Source organism: Garra rufa, chromosome 5 (genome assembly GCF_049309525.1).
Source record: "Garra rufa chromosome 5, GarRuf1.0, whole genome shotgun sequence".
Lineage (NCBI taxonomy): Eukaryota > Metazoa > Chordata > Actinopteri > Cypriniformes > Cyprinidae > Garra > Garra rufa.
The window spans coordinates 55,616,677-55,640,341 of record NC_133365.1 but is presented as its reverse complement, the minus strand read 5'-3'; the positions used below and the strand labels follow the sequence as shown (position 1 = coordinate 55,640,341).

At 32.1% G+C, this 23,665-nt stretch overlaps 1 protein-coding gene across 1 annotated transcript in view; it reads right to left on the bottom strand.

Moving 5' to 3' along the window:
* Positions 1-18,952, bottom strand: part of LOC141335439 (golgin subfamily A member 2-like) — a 30,106-nt gene extending 11,154 nt beyond the window's left edge. Inside the window, exons 1-18 of the mRNA XM_073840909.1 lie at positions 18,907-18,952; positions 16,310-16,440; positions 13,127-13,210; positions 11,807-11,926; positions 11,511-11,560; positions 9,831-9,894; positions 9,248-9,307; positions 6,535-6,615; positions 6,091-6,129; positions 5,936-5,998; positions 4,694-4,787; positions 3,532-3,638; positions 3,383-3,441; positions 3,163-3,304; positions 2,989-3,078; positions 2,791-2,898; positions 1,590-1,677; positions 1,325-1,461 (exon numbers count right to left, since the gene is read on the bottom strand). Coding sequence (XP_073697010.1) covers positions 1,325-1,461; positions 1,590-1,677; positions 2,791-2,898; positions 2,989-3,078; positions 3,163-3,304; positions 3,383-3,441; positions 3,532-3,638; positions 4,694-4,787; positions 5,936-5,998; positions 6,091-6,129; positions 6,535-6,615; positions 9,248-9,307; positions 9,831-9,894; positions 11,511-11,560; positions 11,807-11,926; positions 13,127-13,210; positions 16,310-16,440; positions 18,907-18,952 — 1,563 coding nt within the window. The remainder of the gene's footprint in view (positions 1-1,324; positions 1,462-1,589; positions 1,678-2,790; positions 2,899-2,988; positions 3,079-3,162; positions 3,305-3,382; positions 3,442-3,531; positions 3,639-4,693; positions 4,788-5,935; positions 5,999-6,090; positions 6,130-6,534; positions 6,616-9,247; positions 9,308-9,830; positions 9,895-11,510; positions 11,561-11,806; positions 11,927-13,126; positions 13,211-16,309; positions 16,441-18,906) is intronic.
* Between the last annotated feature and the right edge of the window lie 4,713 nt (positions 18,953-23,665).

Genomic DNA, 23,665 nt, shown 5'->3' with positions numbered 1-23,665 from the left:
TTTAGGAAAAAAGTTAACACTTCTAGTGTTTACAATTGTGATGCAACATTTCAAATGTATGTTTGAAAGTTAAGGTTAAAAATGCAAATTAAAATGCAAATTAAAAGCCATGAATGCAGTGGTTCTCAACCAGCAGGCTTCAGAACATTTCTAAGATGGCTTAAAATGACAAAATAAGTATTAAATAAGATAAGAAAAAAAACAGATCAAATTAAATTATAACAGATCTTAATTTAACCCCAATAGCAATATTTTTTAGTCTAGAAAAAGTTTATTCGCTATAGTTTAGAAAATGGTAATAAAATATGATAAGCACTAAACTGCGTCAGAACAAATTCATCTTGATGTCATCTTGACTGTCAGATAACTTTGATAGAAAGGTATGCAATTAATTACAGTTCATCGAAAATTCAGACAGCTGCTAGTATGACAATATTTACACAACTATCAATACTTTGATGACCAACTACCAAGCAATGCTTAATTCTGTTATGTGTAAAAAGGTCATATTAGCAGTTAAAGAAAAAACACTTAAGCAAAACATGGTCAGGTCAAAGTGTCTGAATAATTTTTGATCCCAAATGTTTATCAATTTTACTGACCGTCCACTGTATGAAGAACTTTTGGGTATAATATATCACAGTTTACTTAATTTTGCAGTCATCGCTTACATAAAGGAACTATTAGCATCCTGCATTTATCAAAGATATCAAAAACGATAACTGGTGTCTGAATTATTTTGGGTTTGTCTGTATGAAGTTATTTAAAAATATTTTTTTTTATTGATAGAAACACGAAAAATGGTTAAAAATAAAATACATTAAAAAAAAAAAAAAAATTATATATTTTTAAATTATGTTAAGCTCTAAAAGTTATCAGTAAAAGCTAAGCACATACTCATTTCGTTTTTTATTCTGTTTTCAGAAAAATCATGTAAATTAATAGGTTAAACAGAGGATAATCCTGAAGAACATACAGCTCTTTTAATTATAATTATTTAAATTACTTAATATTAATGAAGTCTTTTTGTACATTATGAATTTACAGAAACTAAGAGTGTCCATAGATTTAAATAAGTTTTAAAAAACAAAACTACGGCTAGGGGACCTTCGAAGACTGTTGTGTAAAGGGGAGAGTAAAGGGTCTAATGCATTTAAAAAACATATTTATCTAAAAATAATGCAATAAGTATGCACGAACTGCATGATCTAATATCTTCACATGTAAATTTAGAAAAATATGAGTCAGTTATGAAGTTTAAGACTTAAGGCTACTCCAGTATAAATGTGTGACACAAAGTCATCACATGATCTGTGTAGGTCACCTGTGCTTGGTACTGCAGACTGAGTGCATCTCTCTCCTGCTGAAGGCTGCTGATGGTTTCCTGAAGGGCCAGTTCACTTTCTGAAGGGCCTGAGGGCTGTGACAGAGCCTGTCGCTCCTGCTCTTTACTCATCAGAGCTGCGGACAAAAAATAAACCTGTCAAGTGTTTCCTCAGGCCTTATCTGAATGTCCATGGAAGAAGTGCCTTAGTGTGTCACGATGAATGAGAATGTGACGTAATTAGTGCGTATGTCATGTCTCATACCAGCAGTGTTCTCCAGTTCTGTGATTTTCTCCTGCAGCTCCTGAATCTGAGCAGCAGTGCTGTCGCGCTCCTCTGACATCAGACGCACCTACACACACAACACACACATACTTATCATTAACACACTACATATTTACAATACACTACAAAAGTAAAATTTCTTATTTTAATATTGCAATAACAATAATAACAATATTAAAATCAAAATAAAATTGATAGTTAAGATTATTTTATTGTTATTTTAAAGCCACATTAAATGGGTCAAAAGAGTAGGTTTACTTTCCTGAAAAGTGTGAACCCAAGCTCAAACACGCTTAATTTTTTCCTTTTTGTGTCTGGCCTTTTTTTTTTTTTTTATAAACACCTGTGTCATTTACATTTATCACAGTTCAAATGTGTGCTGTTTTGTAATAAAGTTTTATGAACTAATAAAGTATTTCATAAGTGTTTTCATAAGTATAAGTGTTTTTATTGTATTTGTTTTAGTTATTCGTGAATTTAAAACTGAGATTTATACATCATCTGAAAGTTGAATAAATAAGCTGTCCAATATTTGGCCGAGATACAAATATTTAAAAATCTAGAATCTAAGGGTTAAAAAAAAATCTAAATACAACTATAATTACCCTGGTTTAAATCACAATCACAATTTAATTTTAAAATCTTTCAGCCCTAGATGGATGGTCTGCACTCAAACTAATATAACTTTTTTTTTTAATTGATTTTCCATGCAAATTCACTTCCCTGCAAAATAATCCCCAAATCATTTTAGAATTATAAATTTTTTACCAAAAAAAAAAAAAAAACTATTTACAAGACAAACCTGTCAAGTTTCTGTCTGAAGAGTGTTTGTCACATTAAACCTGAATGTCCATTTTCAAAAGCTTTTTTTTTATGGTTTTAGATTTAGCTAACTATAATAACCCTGGATTAAACCACAGTTAGAAAAATTACAATGACATATTTTTCCCAAATAGCTCAGCTCTAAAAAGATGGTCTGCACTCAAAATTGTTTAAACTTCTATGCAAAATCACACCCCTGTGAAATAACCCCAAAATCATTTTAGAATTGTTTACTTTTTACAAAAAATTCCTACCTAAGCAATTCGTCCGTGTTTTTTTTATATTGCAGTATATACTGTATATTTCAAAAATTGAAAAAAATGTTTTTTGCAATATTGTATGTTTTGTATGTGTTTACCTGAGACAGAAGCTGTTCCGTTTTGTCCTTCCACACTCGTCCCTCCTCCTGTATCTGTCCAGCGTACTGATCTCTCTCCACTTGGAGCTGAGCGACCGACTCCAACAGCTGCACACACACAAACACAATCAGGAAGCTCAGGACGACGTTCAGGACTAATACAGACACAAACCTTTTCCAAATTACAGCAACACACACCTGAGCCGTGTGAGCCTCTAACTGCTGTTTTTCTTCCAGGAGGAGCTGAACCTGCTGGTGTTCAGATGGAGGACCCGACTGACTGGAGAACTGGAGAAAATATTTAAAGAGATATTTCACATCATAGAAATTCTATGTGCATGTGCAAAGAAAATGTTTAAACCGTTTCCTCACCTGCTGCAGCATTACGTCGGCCATCTCCAGCCGCTTACGAAGCTCATCAACCTCCAGTTTCAAGGCGCTGTTCTCATTCGCTCTCAGCTTGAGCTGCTCAGACAGTTCTGAGCTCTGCTGCCTGGACTCCTCGCTTATATTACTGATAAACAGAGACAATATTCATATAACACCTGCTGCTGAACCAGGAGTAAAAAAAACAACAACTGAAGAGTCTTACTTAAACCTGAGGACTTCCAATCGTAGACTGTCTCGCTCCTTCTCAAGCTCTTTGTTATGCTGCAGAAAAAAGTAGACAAGGCTTTCTGAAGTTCTGATGTTTTCTGAAGTTGGTCAGTTGATAATGAAGATAAACAGAGGATCTGGTACCTTCTCAAACTGCTTCTGTTGTGTGGAGACTGAAGATAACGTCCTCTCTAACTCGGACACTCGCTGTTTACTGGCCTGCAGCCGTGAGCTCAGATCTTCTGCCTCAGCTGCACACAAACACACAGCAATGGACACGTTAGTAAATTACAAGGTGGATTAAGAATATGTGCAGGTCACACTTCAACACAACATCTAAGAAATACAGGGGAAAAAATATTTAATGCATAAAGAAAAATACTATTTTTCAAAGTGAGTTTTATAGGAAATAATAGGTGTGTTTTTCAAGCTCTTTCGACTTCATTCTCAAAGCATTTTGACTTTATTCTCGTAGTTTTTCAAAATCTTACTTTTTTATGTGGCGTTAAAAGGCTGTTGTAATTTGTAGGCAAAATGAGTTTTTTTTTTTTACATATGTAATTTGACAAAAATGTTATAATTTTCACTTAGAATTTCACTGTAATAATGTTAATGAGTTTTGCTTATACATTTATAAAAAATATTTTTCTTCCTTAAAAGACCAACTGAGTTCAGTTATATTTGGGAAATTCCCATTTAAAGTAAAAAAAGCAAAAATACATAAACAGATTTCAGATATAGGTCAAAATTAATATGCAATTTATTACAAGGTAAATATCACAAGAATACTAGCAGGTCATATTTCATTAAAAAAATCTAAAGAAATACAGTAAGAATTATATTTTGCAGAAAGAAAGACATGTAATATGAGTGGCCAATGTAATTGAAACAAAAATATTTTATATTTCAATGGTACTAATGTAATTCAGATCTGTTGTCAATAAAACATTTTTTTCCCAAATTACATATATTTATTCAAATTAGTTGCTCTTTCCTTTAAACAACTTCACAACATTTTGGTAATTTTCTAGGCACATTTTAGGAAATTAAAAATAAGACTAATAAATTTTTCACAGATTTGACAGCTTTTACTTTGCATAAGAAAAAATATAAATTTCAGGACAAATATGAGAAGCTTTATTTTATTCTAGAAAAAAAAAATATTTAATACAGTTACTTATGACATACTTTGTTGTAATATTCTCAGTTTAATTTGTAATATTTGATACATGATCTGTCCTGGACATGTTCATTTGAGCATCACCCAAATAATATCACGATTGTGAGCATGTGTTATCTCACGCACCTGACTTCTGTCGCGCTGCCTGCTGTGTGTAACCCAGAGCCGTCTGTAGCTCTGATTTTTCAGACACCAGGATGCCAATCGTCTGAATGTGAATCTGAATGTGAACAACATGCATCATTAAACACATACAAAACCTCACATTTATATAACAGCACTGACATTAAGTCAATGTAAATTAAATTACACTCAACAGATTTGCAAGATGAAATTTTATCATCAAATACAATTACAGCCAAAAGCTGTTAATGGTACTGATATAAATTAGCTCTGCTGTCAATAAAACATCTTATTTCTTTCCAATTAAATATATATATATATATACCCTTAAAAGACCAACTGAGTTCTCTACCCATTAAAAATAATCCTAATTTAATGCAAATCTCAGAAAATAAAAATTAAGGATTAATACTTTTTATAGATATAATTCAGATTCAGGCCACATCTAATCTGATTCAAAATCATTCAATGTGAACCATACATATCATTTTTCCTCCATCAGACTGTGATCACTGAAAAAATGCTTTTCTTACTTAGATTTTTAATCTTAAATCAAGAAGACTTTTCTAGACAAGTAAAAATTATTTTCTTGTTTTCAGAAAAAAACAAACAAATCAAAATTAAGTGCATTTTTGCTAGATTTTGCTTGATTTTTTTGTCTTGTTTTTAGCCAAAATACCTAAAAAGTCTTAAATCAAATAAACAAGCAAAATAATCTGCCAACGGGGTAAGCAAAAACATCTAATTTCAAACTGAAAACAGTTTATTATTATTATTATTATTTATTATTATTACTTTGCTTGTTTATTTGATTTAGGAATTTTTAGGAATTTGGAAACAAGACAAAAAAATCTAAGTAAGAAAAGCATTTTTTGCAGTGCTCAAGATTTCACACATCTGCATTCAGCAGATGTTTATTCACTTCAGCAGGTTATTTTTAGAGCTAAAAGTCTTAGTTTAGCCAGTCTGTTCTGTTTTGTTTTGATTTCATTTATACACAAAGCTAAAGCGCAAAGTTTCAGTGAACAAATGACTCCAGTGCAACATTTGAAGTAAGTTCCTGAATGACTCTTGTTTGATTCTTTTGAAGTGAGTGAATCAGCTCAGTCTGTTTACTTCATTCTTTGTTATATAACATAAAAGACTTGTTCAACATAAATACAGCCAAATATTGTCACTGATGCTCCCAGCATATTTATTTATTAGCAAACAGAACATGACTTCAGTTCTGAGTAATCTGTTCACCTGTAGCTGTTCACGTATCGCTCCCTGCTCCTTAGTGAACTTCTGCTCAAACTCTTTCCGTTCCTGATAAGAAGAGATAACACACAATAAAAGAAGTCGCACATTAGCAAACCATAAAAGAGCAATCTAATAACATTTATTGTTGATTACTGTACCTTTTGTAGTTGATCAGAAATCTCTTGAGACTGCTTCGTCTGAAAACAATGAACAAACATTTAACTTGTATGTGTTTATTTAAAAATAAATCATTTAACAGACAACCACAAGCATGTTAAAAAGGGATCTGACAGTTGGTACATATTGTCTTTGCTAAAGACAATGTGAATTAAAAATGCATCTTTTTCTTTTAAATATCATTATACAAAACTCTAATCTAATAATTCATTTTCACGCATAAATTTAAATGTTAACATCCAAACTTGGACCAACAAGTAGTACACAGACCAACAATTCAAAAACTAAAAACTGAAACAATGTTGCATTTTAAAAGTAGCAAAGTAGCAATCAATGTTGCAGCTTCAAAAACTCCATTGTGTTGCAGTCAGTCACTGAAAGCGTGTGAACTGCAGCATGCACATACTCTCAACTGACACTCTTACCAGTGTCTCGAGTTTGGACGTGAGCTGGGCGTTTGTGAGTGCGCTGGAGTCCAGGGCCGCTGCCAGCTCCTGGTTGCGAGTCTGACGTGTCAGCATGCATAGAGAAACAGAGAGAGAGAGAGAAAGGACAAATGAAAGACTTAGAGAGGTGGACGTGACGGCAAACAGGCGGTGATATGGTGTGACACAAAGAATCTGTTTTATGTGTAACTGGACTCTCTGGGTAACTCCATATAAAAGTCAACCTTATCATGAAAAAATAACGTTTTTACCAAAGGGTTTTACTATATTAATAGCATAGATTTCAACATTTGATGGTTCAAATACCCATGTGAAGTCTCAAAGTTTTTAAAGCATTTTTTATTTTTAGTGCATGACTTTCCATAGTGTGGTAAGTGCTGTTTTCAGGTTTGTCACATCCTTTACAGTACATATTCCTCATAAATGGACACAGTAAAATTAATTAAAAAATATATGTTCTGTGATTTTTTTGGGTTTTATTGCATCTGGTTTGTGCATTTTAATTTATAGAAATCCTACAATGTATGTAGTCTCTCAAAAACTGTACTTTTTTGTCACATTCATAATGCATGATTTTTTCCCTTTTTAACATAGAAAACTCATGCATAGACTAGGGCTGCTCCATTAAGGCAAAAATCATAATCATGATTATTTTGGTCAATATTGTAATCACGATTATTTCACATGATTGTGACTGGGTACAAAACTTTATATTAGTGATTAATTTAAAGATAGCAATACAACAGAAAAAAAAAAAAAAGATACTAATGGAAAAAAAATACTGAATACTTTTATGCAAGCCTAAAGTAGTCTGACAGCCTACTACAGAAATTGAATGTAATTATTTGAATGTAAAATAAAACGGTGTCTTCACTGTAAAAATTAAACACCGTTTGTTTCCTATTAAAACTAAAAAAACCTTATTCAAGTGCAGTGAGTGATTTTTCTTGTTGCATTTTTACGTTTTATTGATATTAAGCACAGAGACGGCAGAAGGAATATTACTTGTTGCCACTTTAGGAGTCCACACGGATCCAATATACTGTTACACACATATTTTCATTCTCAACAGTTTATGATCATTTAAGATAGAGCTGACAAGGGTTTACATGAATAATCACCAAGCGCCTCATTTTGAAATATTTTAGCATGTATCTGACCATTTAGGTCCGCACCTTCAGCTAAAAGATTACTTTATGTCCGTGTTCTGGTCCGTCTCTGAGCGCATACACAGAACAGCGCAAGTTTTCTTTCACACTTTTAAAAACACAACATCAAAGAAACATTAATAAATCAAGCACGTCCCGCTTCATGAAAGTCACGTTACATGATTTTACTGATTTGCATGCGAAACTGAGCTTTTATTGAGGAGCGAAAGCGAAAAAAGGGGGCGAAATCAGGAGCAATAATCGTTTTATCTCGATTATTGTATTTTCATAATCGTTTGAAGCCAAAATCAAAATTGAATTATGATTAACTGCACAACCAGTAATAATTGACCTTCACTAATAAAAACTGTTACAATTTGGATCAAGTTATGAAAAATTAGTGGTCAGTAAGATTTTTTTTAATAAAATATTACTTCTTTATTCATCAAGGACATATTCAAATTGATCAAAAGTGACAGTTATAATTTACAATGTTACAGAGGTTTTCTATTTCAAATAAATGCTGCTCTTTTGAACTTTCTATTCATCTGCGAATTCTGAAAAATAAAATGTATCACAGTTTCCACAAAAAAATATTGGGCAGCACAACTGTTTTCATCATTGATAATAAGTAGAAATGTTTCTTGAGCAGCAAATCAGCATATTAGAATGATTTCTGAAGGATCATGTGACACTGAAGACTGGAGTAATGATACTGAGAATTCAGATTTGATCATAGGAATAAATTACATTTTACAATATATTCACATAGAAAATGTTTATTTTAAATTTTAATAATATTTAGCCATTTTTACTATATTTTTGATCAAATATACAAAAATCTTCCCGATTCTCAAACCTTTGAATTGTACTGCATGTAACCCAAAGCTATCTAAAGACACTCAGGCTTCTATGCGGATGAAGCGAGTGAAACTTTAACTTATAAACAGAGCCTCATTCTGCTATGTGGCCTGCTACAGAGGTGTTTGCGACACTGAAACAGGATGTTTGTTCAGTGTGTAGCAGAAGATCATGGGAGCGCCGGATCAAATGCCAGAACTAGTCCTACAGGACACACCGCAATAACAAATACTGACTGATACAGAACCAATTATACCAATTAGGACATGAATTACAGTAGCACACAGCACAGATAAGAGAAAAACGCTTTCAGATATTTTTTAATCCTTCATATTTAGCAGGAATATATTAAATTGTTGTTGATTTGGTCTGTAAACCATGAGGGAATTAATCTGGGATGTGATTCGGAAAACAATATCAATTGACTGACGTTCTTAAATAGACCGCCGCTTCAGTCAATGCTGTAAACCCCTAAAGACTACAAGCTATTTTCATCATAAGAACTTGTGCTTCAATAAGATTATCCTGCTTGAGCGAGATTAGTGACCACTCAGAGAGGTGATTATTAACCGCTAGACTAAACTAAATTATCTTACTGTACAGTTTAGCATCTATACTTTTTTAAAAATGATATATAATAATTAAAAGCACAGATGAATTAAGAGTAAAACGTATCAAAATACCTCCAGTTCCTTCTCGCTGACCGTCGGTGGACCGCTGTCTCCATTGATGTATGTTGTTGACTGCATCACACCCAAGAATGAAAGAAAACAGTTAACTTCAATAAAAACAAGTGAATAAGAATTTGTCCTGAATCATTTGATCAGTGAATTCTGGAATGGTTTAAATCTAGATATTTGGGTATTTACACTTTGCTTCTATTCCAAGTCATGCAAATGTGTTTATACTTTTATGTTTGTAACTCACTAAAGCTGTTAATTCAAAACAATTTGGTTTATTTGGGAGGAACCATTGGAGCTTAGTTCTTAAAAGTCAAAACAAAATCAAAACAGGTAATTTATTTTCCTACAAAAATGCATTTGGCCACATTTGTTTCATTAGGGCATGTCAACCCGAAGTAAAACAATGCTTGCCATATGCTTGTCATAGCCTTTCATTAAAATGTTATTAATTTCTAAAATGACTTTTCTAATGATGTAATCAAGCAGGGTGGAAAAAAACAACATTAAGAAATAACATCATAGCCTCACAATCCAACCAAACCCAAAGACTGAAGGAAGCAGACGGATGGGTGCCGTGACTCACCTCAGACAGCAGTCCATTGAGCTGCTGGGAAATCTGTCTCAGGCTCTCAGTGGACGACAGCGGCCTGCGAACACAAACATGTGAGTTCAACATGTCAAAACAGACTATTAGGTGTTACAGTTTTGAACTAAAAAAGCATAAACAAATATTCTGTATGAACAGAGAGAATACAGCTTCAAAGTAAATCTGAGTTTCTGTCACTGGTTTGGGTCTATTTTTATATAAACAAAGTATATTGCACTTTACGGCTTAAAGTCAACTACACACAATACCTTTATACTGTATGGACAATTTTTAAACATCTGTGTCGTTCACATTATCGAATAAGTAGTTAATAACCTTTGACACATTTTTGTGAAAAAAAAAAACAATAATAATTTTTTATATACTTTTTTTTACTTTGAATCCAGGCCAATTCTAGTTAAAAAAGCTTAAAGTAAAAAAATTCTAAAAACTAAATAAATAAATAAATTTTTGAACTACTTGAAATAAAATAACTTTAACTGAAATAAAACAAAAAATAATAAACTTAATCCTAAAACAATTCTAAAAACTAAAAAAAGTGAACTACTTGAAATAAAATAAACTTTAACTGAAATAAAATCAAATTAAAAACTAAAAAACAAAATTAACTACTTGAAATAAAATGAACATTAACTGAAATAAAACAAAAAATAATAAACTTAATCCTAAAACAATTCTAAAAACTAAAAAAGTGAACTACTTGAAATAAAATAAACTTTAACTGAAATAAAATCAATTTAAAAACAAAAAAAAACTACTTGAAATAAAATAGAATATAATAAGTTTAAGCCTTTTTATTTCAACTAGTTGCCAAGATTACTTCTCTTTTTAATTTAGTTTGACATGAAGTACTAAAATAACTACAATTAAAATAAAAAATTAATACAAATATAGACATTTCTGATTAAAAAACTAACATTTCACAAAAACAAAAAAATGATTACTTGAACTTAAAATAAACTTTAAAATTATTAAAAACACACATGTAAAAACTACTTCAAAATATGAAGAAAAACAATGATATTATCTCAGTGATACTACAATAATACTGTTAAAGGTTTACTCCACTTCCAAAATAAAAATGTCCTGATAATTTACTCTCTATATAGTGGACTTCAATGGTGTTCAACGGATTGAAGGTTAAAAATGTAGTTTTAATGCAGCTTCAAAGGGCTCTAAATGACCCCAGCCAAGGAATAAGGGTCATATCTAGTGATACGATCGGTTATTTTTATTTATTTTTTGGCTGGGATTGTTTAGAGCCTTTTGAATGTGCACTGAAATTGCATTTCTAACCTTCAATCCGTTGAGCACCATTGAAGTCCACTATATGGAGAAAAATATTTAAAAAAAAATTAAATTTCTTTGCGACTGAAGAAAGAAAGAAATTAATATCTGGGATGACATGGGGGTGAGTAAATTATCAGGAATTTTTTTTCTGGAAGTGAAGTAATCCTTTAAATTGAGCTTTCTGTTAAATGCATCTGCGAAAAATAAATTGTAAAATATTTCTAGAACCAAATCTGTCCCATGCAATAAAAGGTAAAACATTCTGATTGGCTGTAGCGGTGTCGTTCTTCAAAATGAGAAACTTGCAACACGTTCATTGCATGATATTTCTCTAGTAGCTTGTTCTCAAATAAAGAGTAAACTCACCGCTTATCTTCCAAAGGATGTTCATCGCCATTTGCATCTGCTGTGTACTTCTGCTGGAAAAACATATGCATGAAAAACACAAACTTGAGATGCAAAATCGGAAAGACTTGTGCGACAACACATGAAAACATCAAAATGACAAAACTGACAAAGCAATGCACTAAACGTAATGACACACATGGATCAGATTAAAAACACAAACAACAGCTAAACCATTATCAGACACAAACACACAACGGATGTGTTTCAAGACTTTTGAAACACAGTTAAGGTGACCGACATTGAGACAGACAGACCTGCAGGTCAGCGTTATCAGCGACACACTCAGAGTTAATAGCAGAAGCGGGGTTAGATATGGGCTCTGCGCTGGTCTCCTCCAGCTCCTGCGAGACCCGGTTCACCTCATCCACATGATCCTGATGCAATACAGCGACAAAGATGCATTAGACTGTCAGTGGGTTAAAACACACAAACAAACACAACATTCACAGTACAGATGCACAACAATCTTCAATATTTTCAATGGCTCATATATTCTCATATTTATCAAGTACATGGGTCAAAGACAGAGAAATTTACAAAAGTGATTTTATGTCCATAGAAAGCACATTAAATCTCAGTAAAATGTCTACTTTTAAGGTTTCAACTAAGTTTTTGGAGAATAAAACGTCTAAATTTTGTTGAAACGTTACATTGTCATTCAGTGTAATACAATAGTTATGTAAAAATTCAAACATTAAAATCTATAAAAGAATAAGGGAGCCTATGCAATTTTATGGTGTTTTAAATGTGTAAAAAAATCTTATTGACAAATGGGCAAAACCTAGGATAGTGGCAAATTTTAAAAATGTATAATTACAACAAATTAGTATTTGGGGTGAAAATAATGACATGAATTGATTTTTGTTGTAAATATTACACTGAGTGACATTTTAGTGGGTGTCTTCTGTAAATTAGGGAAAAATGTATGATATTTATTTTTTGCTCAGAAAAACTAAAACAAAAATGATATTAAATTTAACAGAAAACATTTTATTATGTTTTGGGAAAAACAACAACAATTGTTGTACACTTACTGTTTTTATGCTTAAACCCTTTTTCATCTTTGACCCACGTTTATATAAAGGTGACAAAACATTTCCAGGCATATTGAATTCAATATACAATCAATCCCAATATATTCAGACCCTTCAACTTGCAAAGATGCATTCAATTCAACATGAAAAAGCATTCTCAGCATGCACTGTAAAAATTAACTTCATGAAGTTGCGAAAAAAAAATTGAAATCAATGTGTTATTTGTCATTTCTTTGTAATTAATTGTTACAATTTCTGAGTGCAAATGGTTTCAGCACAAGTTAAATTTTTATAACTTATGAAACATTTACTGTATTTCTTTAAAATGAAGAGCACCGATGAATCATTGGCAATAAGACCCGAAACATAAATGAGTCGAAATTTCATGCTGACTTTAAAAGTTGCAGTAGATGATGCAAACATCGACTTCTTCCTGTGATGATGATCTTACAGCATGCAAGGAAACACAGATGACCAAACCAAAGAGCAAAAAGGAGGAGAAAGACTTTGGGAAAGTAGGAGGGACAGCAAGCAGCTCACCTGACTGTTGTTGACAAATGGAGGCTGAGATACTCCATTAGTCAGACTAAGATCAGACACCATAACTTTGAGAATATTCTCAATCTACAGGGGAAGGAGAGGCAGACGATAAAGGAAAAGGTGTGAGAGAGGAGGAAGCAGCAGTAAGAAAGTGATTATGTGATAAAGGAAACACAAGATGAAGGGTTAGTAGCGCCTGAGTCAGATCAAACACCCAGCTGAAACACACTTTTCTGTTATTTAGGTACTATTACAATCATTATTATAAATTATTAGAATTATGAATGAGAATCCTTCAGTTTTGAATTTCAATTGTAGTCATTTTTGTTAATTTTTTATAATAATAATAATAATAATAGAATTTAAATAAATTTTCTTCAGCTTAAGCTTTATTTCAACTAGTTGCCAAGACTACTTTTCTCATTTCAATTTAGTTTAACATTAAGTACTAAAATAACTAAAACTAAAATAAATAGAAATTAATACAAACAATATAGACATAAAAAAAATAATAAAAATAATAATAATAATTTTTAAAAAGCACAAAAAAGTAAAAAAAAACAAACAAACATAAAGCCCAATTCAAAATATGAATAAAAACTATAATATTATCTCAGTGATCCTCAAATAATAATGTTTGAATCAAAGTTGGTTATATGTGATTTATCACAGAGCTTTTTGGTTTGACTCAAACTTTTTTTACAAGCATCTGTCAAAATGACTTGTAAAATATTTCCAGAACCAAGGCATTAAAAAACCTGAACTGTCACTTTTGTGCCCTAAAAATCATACATTTTCTAAATAATATTTGAAGTTTAATTAATTTTCTAAGGTTCAAGATTATATGCATGATGCAATGTAGTGAAATGTTTTTTATTTATTTATCATCAAACACAACCAACAACAAATTAAGCCCATGCACATTAAAAATGAAAATAGAACATATTTTTTATATATATTACATATTTTTTATATATATTACATATATATATATATATATATATATATATATATATATATATATATATATATATATATATATATATATATATATATATATTTATTAGGGCCGGGACTCGATTAAAAAATTTAATCTAATTAATTAAAGGCTTTGTAATTAATTAATCGAAATTAATCACATTTTAATCGCATATAAATATTTGACCAGTGAGAGTGAGAAGTAATTTTTTTTTTTATGGATTTTTAGTATACCATTGAATAATGACTGAATACATAAGCTTAAGCAACAAAATATTGTTTATTTTTGTTCAACCAAGTCCAACAGACCAGTGCAATATTGCCATTAAGTGTAGCAATAGGCTCGATGTGCTGTGGTGAGATGCGAATTCCTTGTTGCATAGCTTGCACACAACCATGCTCTTATCGACGCTTCCATCCATTCGTTTTTTATAACAAAATTTTCCACAGGGCCAACCAAAAAGCGGTCTCATCAGCTTTTTTGTCCATGTTCACTGTGGTTTGTTTTGCTGCGTCCCAATTCACCTACTTATACTATGCCCTATAAGTATGTACTCTTTTTGTGAAGAAAAGTACATACTTTTGAGAATGTAGCAGATTAGTAGGCAGGCTTTGGGACATATACTTGGTCATAACTGCTTCTTTAACAGACGCTCTGTTGCTTAGTTACCTGAATCGTGTCACTGTTTAAACTGCCCTGTCAATCATCACAGTTAACATTATCTACATTTCGTTTAATTTAATTTCCTACCGTATTAGAGAGAAATTAAGAGGCACGTTCTTTAACGAGTCTTTCATGCCGTGAACTCTGCTCTTGTGTTTGCTTAATTATGCATTTAAACGTTAATGACCAAACCTATCATTATAAATGTTGCTGCACATGGAATATAACGCGGATAACATTTAAAACATATTTTTTATCAGGTTACACACTGATTATTTATCACTCAAACCCCTTTCTCTACCTGTCCGTTGGTCGCGCATATCCTTCATGTTTGTAGTTTTTTAACACTTTTTATGCGTGTTTGTAGTTCTAATCGAATCCTCGTTCACGGCGCAGTGTGTTGCGGGCAATATTAGCCGTTAGAGTGTGCATTGATCGTTAAGTAGTAGACCATCCGGGAATCTTTGGAATACTTTTTTAAACATACTACGTACTACATACTACATACTACATACTTTGGGACAACCAAATCCAACCAATACTATTTAGGACGGACGCAGCTTGTCTGAACGCTAGTTGGTGCTCCAGTATAATCGGTCCGCCGAATCTCATCCAGTGAGAAACGTTCCGAGGTGCAAAACTAAGAGCGATTAAAATGCGTTAAAAAATTTTAACGCGTTATTTTTGTGTAATTAATTAATCTAAATTAACGCGTTAAAGTCCCGGCTTTAATATATATATATATATATATATATATATATATATATATATATAATTTTTTTTTTTATATATATTTATTATTATATATTATTATATACTTTTATAACAAATTTGGTGTGAATAAAAAGAAAAACAATAGAGCAGAGATTTTTTTATGAAAAATATATACTACTATACAATGGGTACAGAATCTGTACAATGTGCATTTTTCATAGTTTTAATTTGCTTTTTTTCCATTTAAAATTTGTTATTTCCAGTTAGATACAATTTTTAGTTTCAACTTAAACTAAAACAAAACTCTAAATAAGTTTAGGTTTTTCATATAATTTTACATTTTTACTTCAGCTTTATTATTAACAAAATATAACAGATGTTACCTACACAATAATATTGTTAGTAAGTCATTTTAGTGCTTCAATTTCAACATTTACTAACTTCAGTTTAGTTTAAGAATTTCATCGAATATTTATATATTTTGTTCCAATGTTTTGAACAGTTTTATTTTCAGTTAATGTTAATAACTCTGGATCAGACTCTCCATAATAACTCAAATTACTGGTGGTTCTGCATCAGTGCAAACATGACTCATTATTTTAAATGAGAAACCAACAGCTGTACAAAAACAAAGCAGAAGTAAAAGCTAAAACAGACCCTCAAAATAATTCAACATGTGCAAAACCTATATTCTCAAACACTTCCTGAAACAAGGATTACTTCCTGCAGTGCTCAGCCAAAACACAACAAGACAACCAAATCCCATCAGAGCAGATGTGAATATTCATCGCATCTGGCCTGTGAAGCTCTGTGGATTGGTTACGCACCTGACTCACATTGTCTGGCGAGTTTCTGTCAGCAGATGCATCCAGCTGATCGCCTCCTTTAACTTTCCTCTTCTTCTTTGGTCCAGCACTTCCTGTGGATGGGGTAGTCTTCTGTTGGAACTCCTTCAGCTGCAGGACACAAGAGCAGAAACGTTTCTGATTTTATGTTTTAATTTTATGTACAGGTACAGTATCAGTCATGTATGTGTGAAAATACTCTGAAAAGAAACTGGTGTAAAAAAAATGATAAAGAAATGGTAAGCAACACACTAAATAGATTTGAAATTGTATTTTCTTGTAAAAACAAACTCCAATCATACGTTTTCTTTAAAACTTTGAGAAATCATTTTTACAGGGTATATGGCAGGAATAATTCACTTTTTCACAACACATTACACTAAAAATCACCAAAACACTGCTGATTAGAGTCATCAAGCAAACATTCTGAGGAAAAGTAATCCACACCACTCCAGTTACTCAATTCACATCTTGAAAAACTGTGTTTTTGTAACAAACAAATCCATCATTAAGACGTTTTTAACTTAAATATGAGTTCATAATCTATAATAATGCTTCCTTCAGTGATAAAATGGTCTGGTCTGAATCAGGAGAGAAATCTGCACAGATCAAGGACCGTTTACGAGCTAAAACAGCTCTAAACAAATCAGATCTTGGCTCACAAACCCTTATAATGGTCAATTTGTTGCAATTGAGATTTATACATAACCTAAAAAGCTTAATAAATAAGCTTTCCATTGATTTATGGTTTGTTAGGATAGGACTGCGATTCAACTATTTTGGAATCTGAGGGTGCAAAAAATAATAATACTGAGAAAATTGCCTTTAAAGTTGTCCAAATGAAGTTCTTAGCAATGCATATTACTAATCAAAAATTAGGTTTTGCTATATTTATGGTTGGATATTTATAAAATATCTTCATGGAACATTAACTTTACTTGCTATCCTAATGATTTTTGGCATGAAAGAAAAATGATACTTTTAACCCATGTAATGTTTTGTTGGCTATTGCTACAGATGTGATCCAGGGTCACAAATATGGATTGGATTTGATGGCTGGATTTGGATGTAAGAGACTACAGGAGATGGACTTTTTTACTGGAGGAAACATTTTTATGAATTATGGACTTGTACTTGAATTAAAACGTTTTATTCATGTATTTGTTTCAGCGTTTGTCTTCTCAAGATGTTAACTGATGGACTGGAGTGGTGTGGATTATTGTGATGTTTTTATCAGCTGTTTGGACTCTCATTCTGACGGCACCCATTCACTGCAGAAGATCCTTTGGTAAGCAAGTTCTGGAATTACATATTTCTACAAATCTGATGAAGAAACAAACTCATCTACATCTTGGATGGCCTGAGAAATGGACAGCCAGGAAATATTAATTTCTGGGTGAACTTTACTTTAATATAACGCACCACAAGGACTCCACACAGCAATCTCAAGTCAATAATCTGTCCTAATTCTGGCACAGTTTAAACACAATGGTTGGAATGCATTGTGAAAGTGTCTACAAACTAAAATCAAGATAGCCAAATCAAGTTCCACTGCACCAGTGACAGCACAGAAATGCTCAGACATGACAACAAACTGCACATTCTATTTATGAAGAACCTCCTGTCCAATTCTGTGATATGGAGACTCAGAGCACGTCTCTAGTAGGTCAGATTGGCAGTAGTGGGTTTGGGTGTGATTCAGCTGTCATGGGACGGACGGCTCTAAATCAGCTCTCATATGACAGAGCATTGCTTTGCCATAACTTAAATTCAGGGGATTTTTTTTTTCCAAGCCGTGTTGATGTTCCAGACGTTACAGGACAGCAGCTGTGTTTCAGAACCTAGTGCAGACATGAGCTCCCTAAGTAGACAGCACTTTTGGGTATCAAGTGAATGCCTTCCTAAACAGCACACACATGCATCACAGAACATAAAACACTATTAAAAGACGGATTTGATTAATTAAATCTCATAACAGCAACCTAAAGAAGACAATGTGGGCAAATTAAATATATTGGTTAAACACTTACTAGTCACTTAACCAGCTGTTACAATTAGAGCTGTCATTTTAACTAGCAGTTAGCAAGGAAGCTAACTATCACTAACCAGTTGGTTAAATGAGCCTAAAGTCAATAAGAGTGTTAAAAAGATATCGAATTAATGTCTAGTTTTAGTTTATTTTAAAGTAATCCACATTGTTGTTGTTTTTAATTCTGTTAACTGACGCCAAAACACTAGGCTAACAACATTAGCATGCCAAGTTAGACTGACATTGACTCACAGACACTTTTCAAACGCATTTCTGAGAGGTTTAACTCGTTATAAACGCGAATAGAGAGATATATTCTAACGAGTTCGTATTTAGGCTCTGCCTCAGTTCAGTCCTCGGGCTTTCCTGACAGCCGCGCCCGATCATGAGCGCTGGCAGCCGGATGCGGGCCCGCGGAGAGGCCGGTAGACGTGGAATGTCAACATGACAGACGAAACACACGCGCTCGGACGCGATTCTATTGCGATCAACAGTTGCGTTTTGTCACAAAAAGAGTAAAAGAAGATGTGAAAGTACATAAACGTACCTTTTTTCTTGGCTGCAGCAAGTTTAATTTGCCTGTTCTGGTCCGCCATCCTCTCGCGCAGCTGAGCGAAGCGAACAGCAGCACCACGTCATCAGATGATCAGAGCGAGTGTGTGTGTGTGAGAGAGAGAGAGAGAGAGGAAGAGAAAGAGAGGAAGAGAGAGAGATGCTTTTCTTAATTCATTTATTTATTTATTTTTATTGCGAAAATGTACATAAGACGGGGAACAGACATAAGGCACAACCATCATTAATACTATAAATAATCAACAAAAATATTAAACTTACAACATTATAGCAAGAATAAGGGAAAAGAAAAAAAACACAAAGAGCAAGAATCAGCAGAGAAATATCAAATAAAGTATATTACAATAATAAAATTTGGAGATTTTTAAAATACTCAAAACTCTGAAACATTTGACTCTGAATGACATATTTCTACAAATCTGATGAAGAAACAACTCATCTACATCTTGGATGGTCTGAGAGTGTAAGTAAATTGCCAGGAAATATTCATTTTTGGATGAACTATTACTTTAATATAAAAGAGAAAAAAAAACGCTAAGAGCAAGAATCAACAGAAAAATATCAAATATGACAATAAAAAATATTTGGAGATAGAGAGGCAAAGAGTTTCAGACTTTCTATTTAAATTTTTAAAATACTTAAAACTCTGAAACATGTTTACAAACTCACAAAGAAATACATTAAAGGAGGGCTTACATTTTACCCATTTACATATGTGACCCTGGACCACAAAACCAGTCATAAGTGTAAATTTGTCGAAATTAAGATTCTTACGCCATCTGAAAGCTGAGTGAATAAGCTTTTTATTGATATTTGGTTTGTTAAAATAGGACAATGTTTGTCTGAGATACAACTATTTGAAAAACTTGGAATCTGAGGGTGCAAAAAAATCTAAATATTGTTTTAAAAGTTGTCCAAATGAAGTTCTTAGCAATGCATATTACTAATCAAAAATCAAGTTTTTATATATTTATGGTAGAAAATTTACAAAATATCTTCATGGAACATGATCTTTACTTAATATGCTAATGATTTTTGGCATAAAAGATAAATCGTTAATTTTGACCCATACAATGTATTTTTGGCTATTGCTACAAATATACCCCTGCTACTTAAAACTGGTTTTGTGCTCCAGGGTCACATATATGAATATGATATTTATCCAGCAATAAAACAAAGTTGACAACATCTAAAAAATAGAATTTAGATCACATTTAAAAAAGATATCTTGCATGAAAAATGAAAAAATGTTTTCCAATTTTATTGATAACCAGCAATGAATATCAACCCAGAATTTAGAAGCAACCTCACAATAAAATAATAGGTGATCAAGTGTTTCAGGAAAAGAAGAACAAAAACCACATAGAACCACCTCAAAATTAAATTGTTTCTGTAAAAAATTGTTAACAGGGTAAATACTAAACATAATTCTGTAATGTGTCTCCTTAACTTTCGGAGCTACTGGATATGTAAGGTAAAAAGTGAAAGCTTTATCTCTTACTTCGACATAAGAGAGAGATGCTTTGGCAATATTGTATTTTTTACAGTCATGCCAATAAAGCAATTTTGAATTGAATTGAATTGAATTGAGAGACGCACACTGCCCACTGACTGTACGATTTCCACATCCAAACTCTGGGCAGTTTAATTAATAATTTTAAAGTAATAATTTTTAGCACTTTAAGGCGAGACACTGCAGGTGAATAGAGAAAAAAACGAATAGTTATCACCTTACTTACCCAGTTGATTGATTACACTGATAATTGCAATTTTTTTGTATTACAAGTTTTCTAAAATGTTAGATTTTAATATTCAAATGAGGCATTATTTAGTGAAATATGAGCAATTTACAGACATTTCTAGTATAAAAATCTAAACACTGGATGAAGTCAGTTTTAAAATTCTTGTTTATTTTTTTAACACATTAGAGTCAAAAGTTTTTACAGAGGGGATTTTGGGTATCCCATTTCATCACTACATAATTCAGAAAAAACTTAGAACAGACAGGAAACACTATATTTTTTACTATTTTTTGAGGAATAAAATGTTGTATAAAATCAAGCTCATTACATATGAACAAATCCCTCTGGAAAAACCTTCAGGATATAGACAGGAATAAAAATGTAAAGTTTGGTGTGTGTAAGTGATACTGAAGTGGAGATTTATGGCTCAGTGTAGGAGAAAAAACTCTTGTTCTTTAAAAATATGTATTGTAATTGAAATCTATTGACACAAATAGATAAAGTGCTATAATAAACACTTAACAGTATTTTTGGGTGTTTTCTTTCCACTATAGTCTGAAAAAACAGTTTATGAAAAACCCATTGTATTGTGCATAATATTTCTGTATTAATTAATTAATTTATTTTTATTTCTTAATGTTCTTAATTATATATCTATAATTTATTCTATTATTTATTTTATTTTATTTTTGATATGCTGTTTAAAATGAGCTTCATACTTTTTGGACTTCTTGGAATTGTATTATGATTTTTCTTATTGTTGTTTACTTGGTATTTTTGTATGTTCTTTCGAGCAATTTAAATAAATAAATAAATAAATAAACAGATATTTTGGACTGAGATTTCTGTTTTGATTTTTACATCCTTTAATAATCTGATTGATGTTATGGAAGAAATTGTCCTGTTTATGTTTCGTATAGCATTGGCTCTGCTCTTTTAAATAATGTTGTTCAAATCTTGTGCTTGCTTGAAAAAAGTGATATTCAGAAGTCTAAAGTTACGGCTTCTAAACCAAATTTTATTGTATTTTGTTTAAACCAGTTTTGCTGACTACCTGTGTAAATTAAAAACAATAAAGCAGTTACCAGATTTGAAATAAGATCAAATAATCATCTGTGAACAGAGATACAAAGTTTAGATGAGGTTTCCTATCCCCCACTTGAGTCAAAATTATTATTATTATTATTAATCTATTTGTTTTATTATTTTTTTTATTTGTTAAAAAAAAAAAAAAAAAAATTGGTTTCCTATCCCCCACTTGAGTCAAAATTATTATTATTATTATTAATCTATTTGTTTTATTATTTTTTTTATTTGTTAAAAAAAAAAAAAAATTGGTTTCCTATCCCCCACTTGAGTCAAAATTATTATTATTATTAATCCATTTGATTTATTATTATTTTTATTTGTTTAAAAAAATAAATACATAAAAATTGGTTTCCTATTCCCCGCTTGAGTCAAAATTATTATTATTATTATTATTATTATTAATCTATTTGTTTTATTATTATTTTGGTTTAAAAAATAAATAAATAAAATTGGATTCCTATCCCCCACTTGAGTCAAAATTATTATTATTATTAATCCATTTGATTTATTATTATTTTTATTTGTTTAAAAAAATAAATACATAAAAATTGGTTTCCTATTCCCCGCTTGAGTCAAAATTATTATTATTATTATTATTAATATATTTGTTTTATTATTATTATTTTTGTTTAAAAAATAAATAAATAAAATTGGTTTCCTATCCCCCACTTGAGTCAAAATTATAATTATTATTAATCCATTTGATTTATTATTATTTTTATTTGTTTAAAAAAATAAATACATAAAAATTGGTTTCCTATTCCCCACTTGAGTCAAAATTATTATTATTATTATTATTATTATTATTAATAATCTATTTGTTTTATTATTATTGTTATTTGTTTAAATTATTATTATTATTATTATTATTATTTTATTTAATTTAAACCATTTTTAATTTAATTTAAGGTTGTTTTTTTCTTACTCACTATTAATTCTGTTTTTTTTTTTTTCAAATGTTATTTGCAAAATGTTAATTAATGTTAATTTAAAAAATAATAACAATAAAGAAATAAATCAAAGAAATACATAAATAAAGCTCTCCTACGCCCTCTTGTGCAGCCGTGGCCTAATGGTTAGAGAATCGGACTTGTAACCCAAAGGTTGCAGGTTCGAGTCCCAGGTCCAGCAGGGATTGTAGGTGGGGGGAGTGAATAACCAGCACTCTCTCCACCCTCAATACCACGACTGAGGTGAGTCCCTTGAGCAAGGCACCGTTCCCCCAACTGCTCCCCGGGCGCCGCAGCAATGGCTGCCCACTGCTCCGGGTGTGTGTTCACGGTGTGTGTGTGTTCACTACTGTGTGTGTGCACTTGGATGGGTTAAATGCAGAGCACAAATTCCTAGTATGGGTCACCATACTTGGCCTCCCCTCACCTCCTTTCCTTTCCTTTCCTTTCCTTTAGGTTCCGGGGTGGTTTACTTCAGTGCCTGTCCTAAATCGCATCCTAAACCAACGCAGTTTTTTCCCATAAAACAGAGGTCTCAAACTCACTTCCTGGAGGGCCTCTGCAGAGTTTAGCTCCAATCAGAGCCGTTTAGAAACAGCTCTGCAGGAATTGAGTTTGAGACCAGTGCCCTAAAACCTGAGAGGGTGCTCGCTGCAGAGCCATATGGGAGGAGCTGGAGCTCCGGCTCCCCCTCGCTGGAGGTAATGGGTGGAGATAGACACCTAACCACACCCTAACCCTACGCTGCCCTATCCCTAACCTTAACTCCACCCATTTGTTCACTCAGAGGTGGAGCTGGAGGCCATTTGGCTCTGCTGTGAGCAGTACTTGGAAAACCTCACAGTCAAAAGTTTCGTGACGTAATGCATTGCTGCTGTGACTGTTTGCGGTCGAGCACGTGATCTCAACAGTCGTTCCTGATAGGGTACCGGCAGCCGGGCCTCTGGCAGATGCA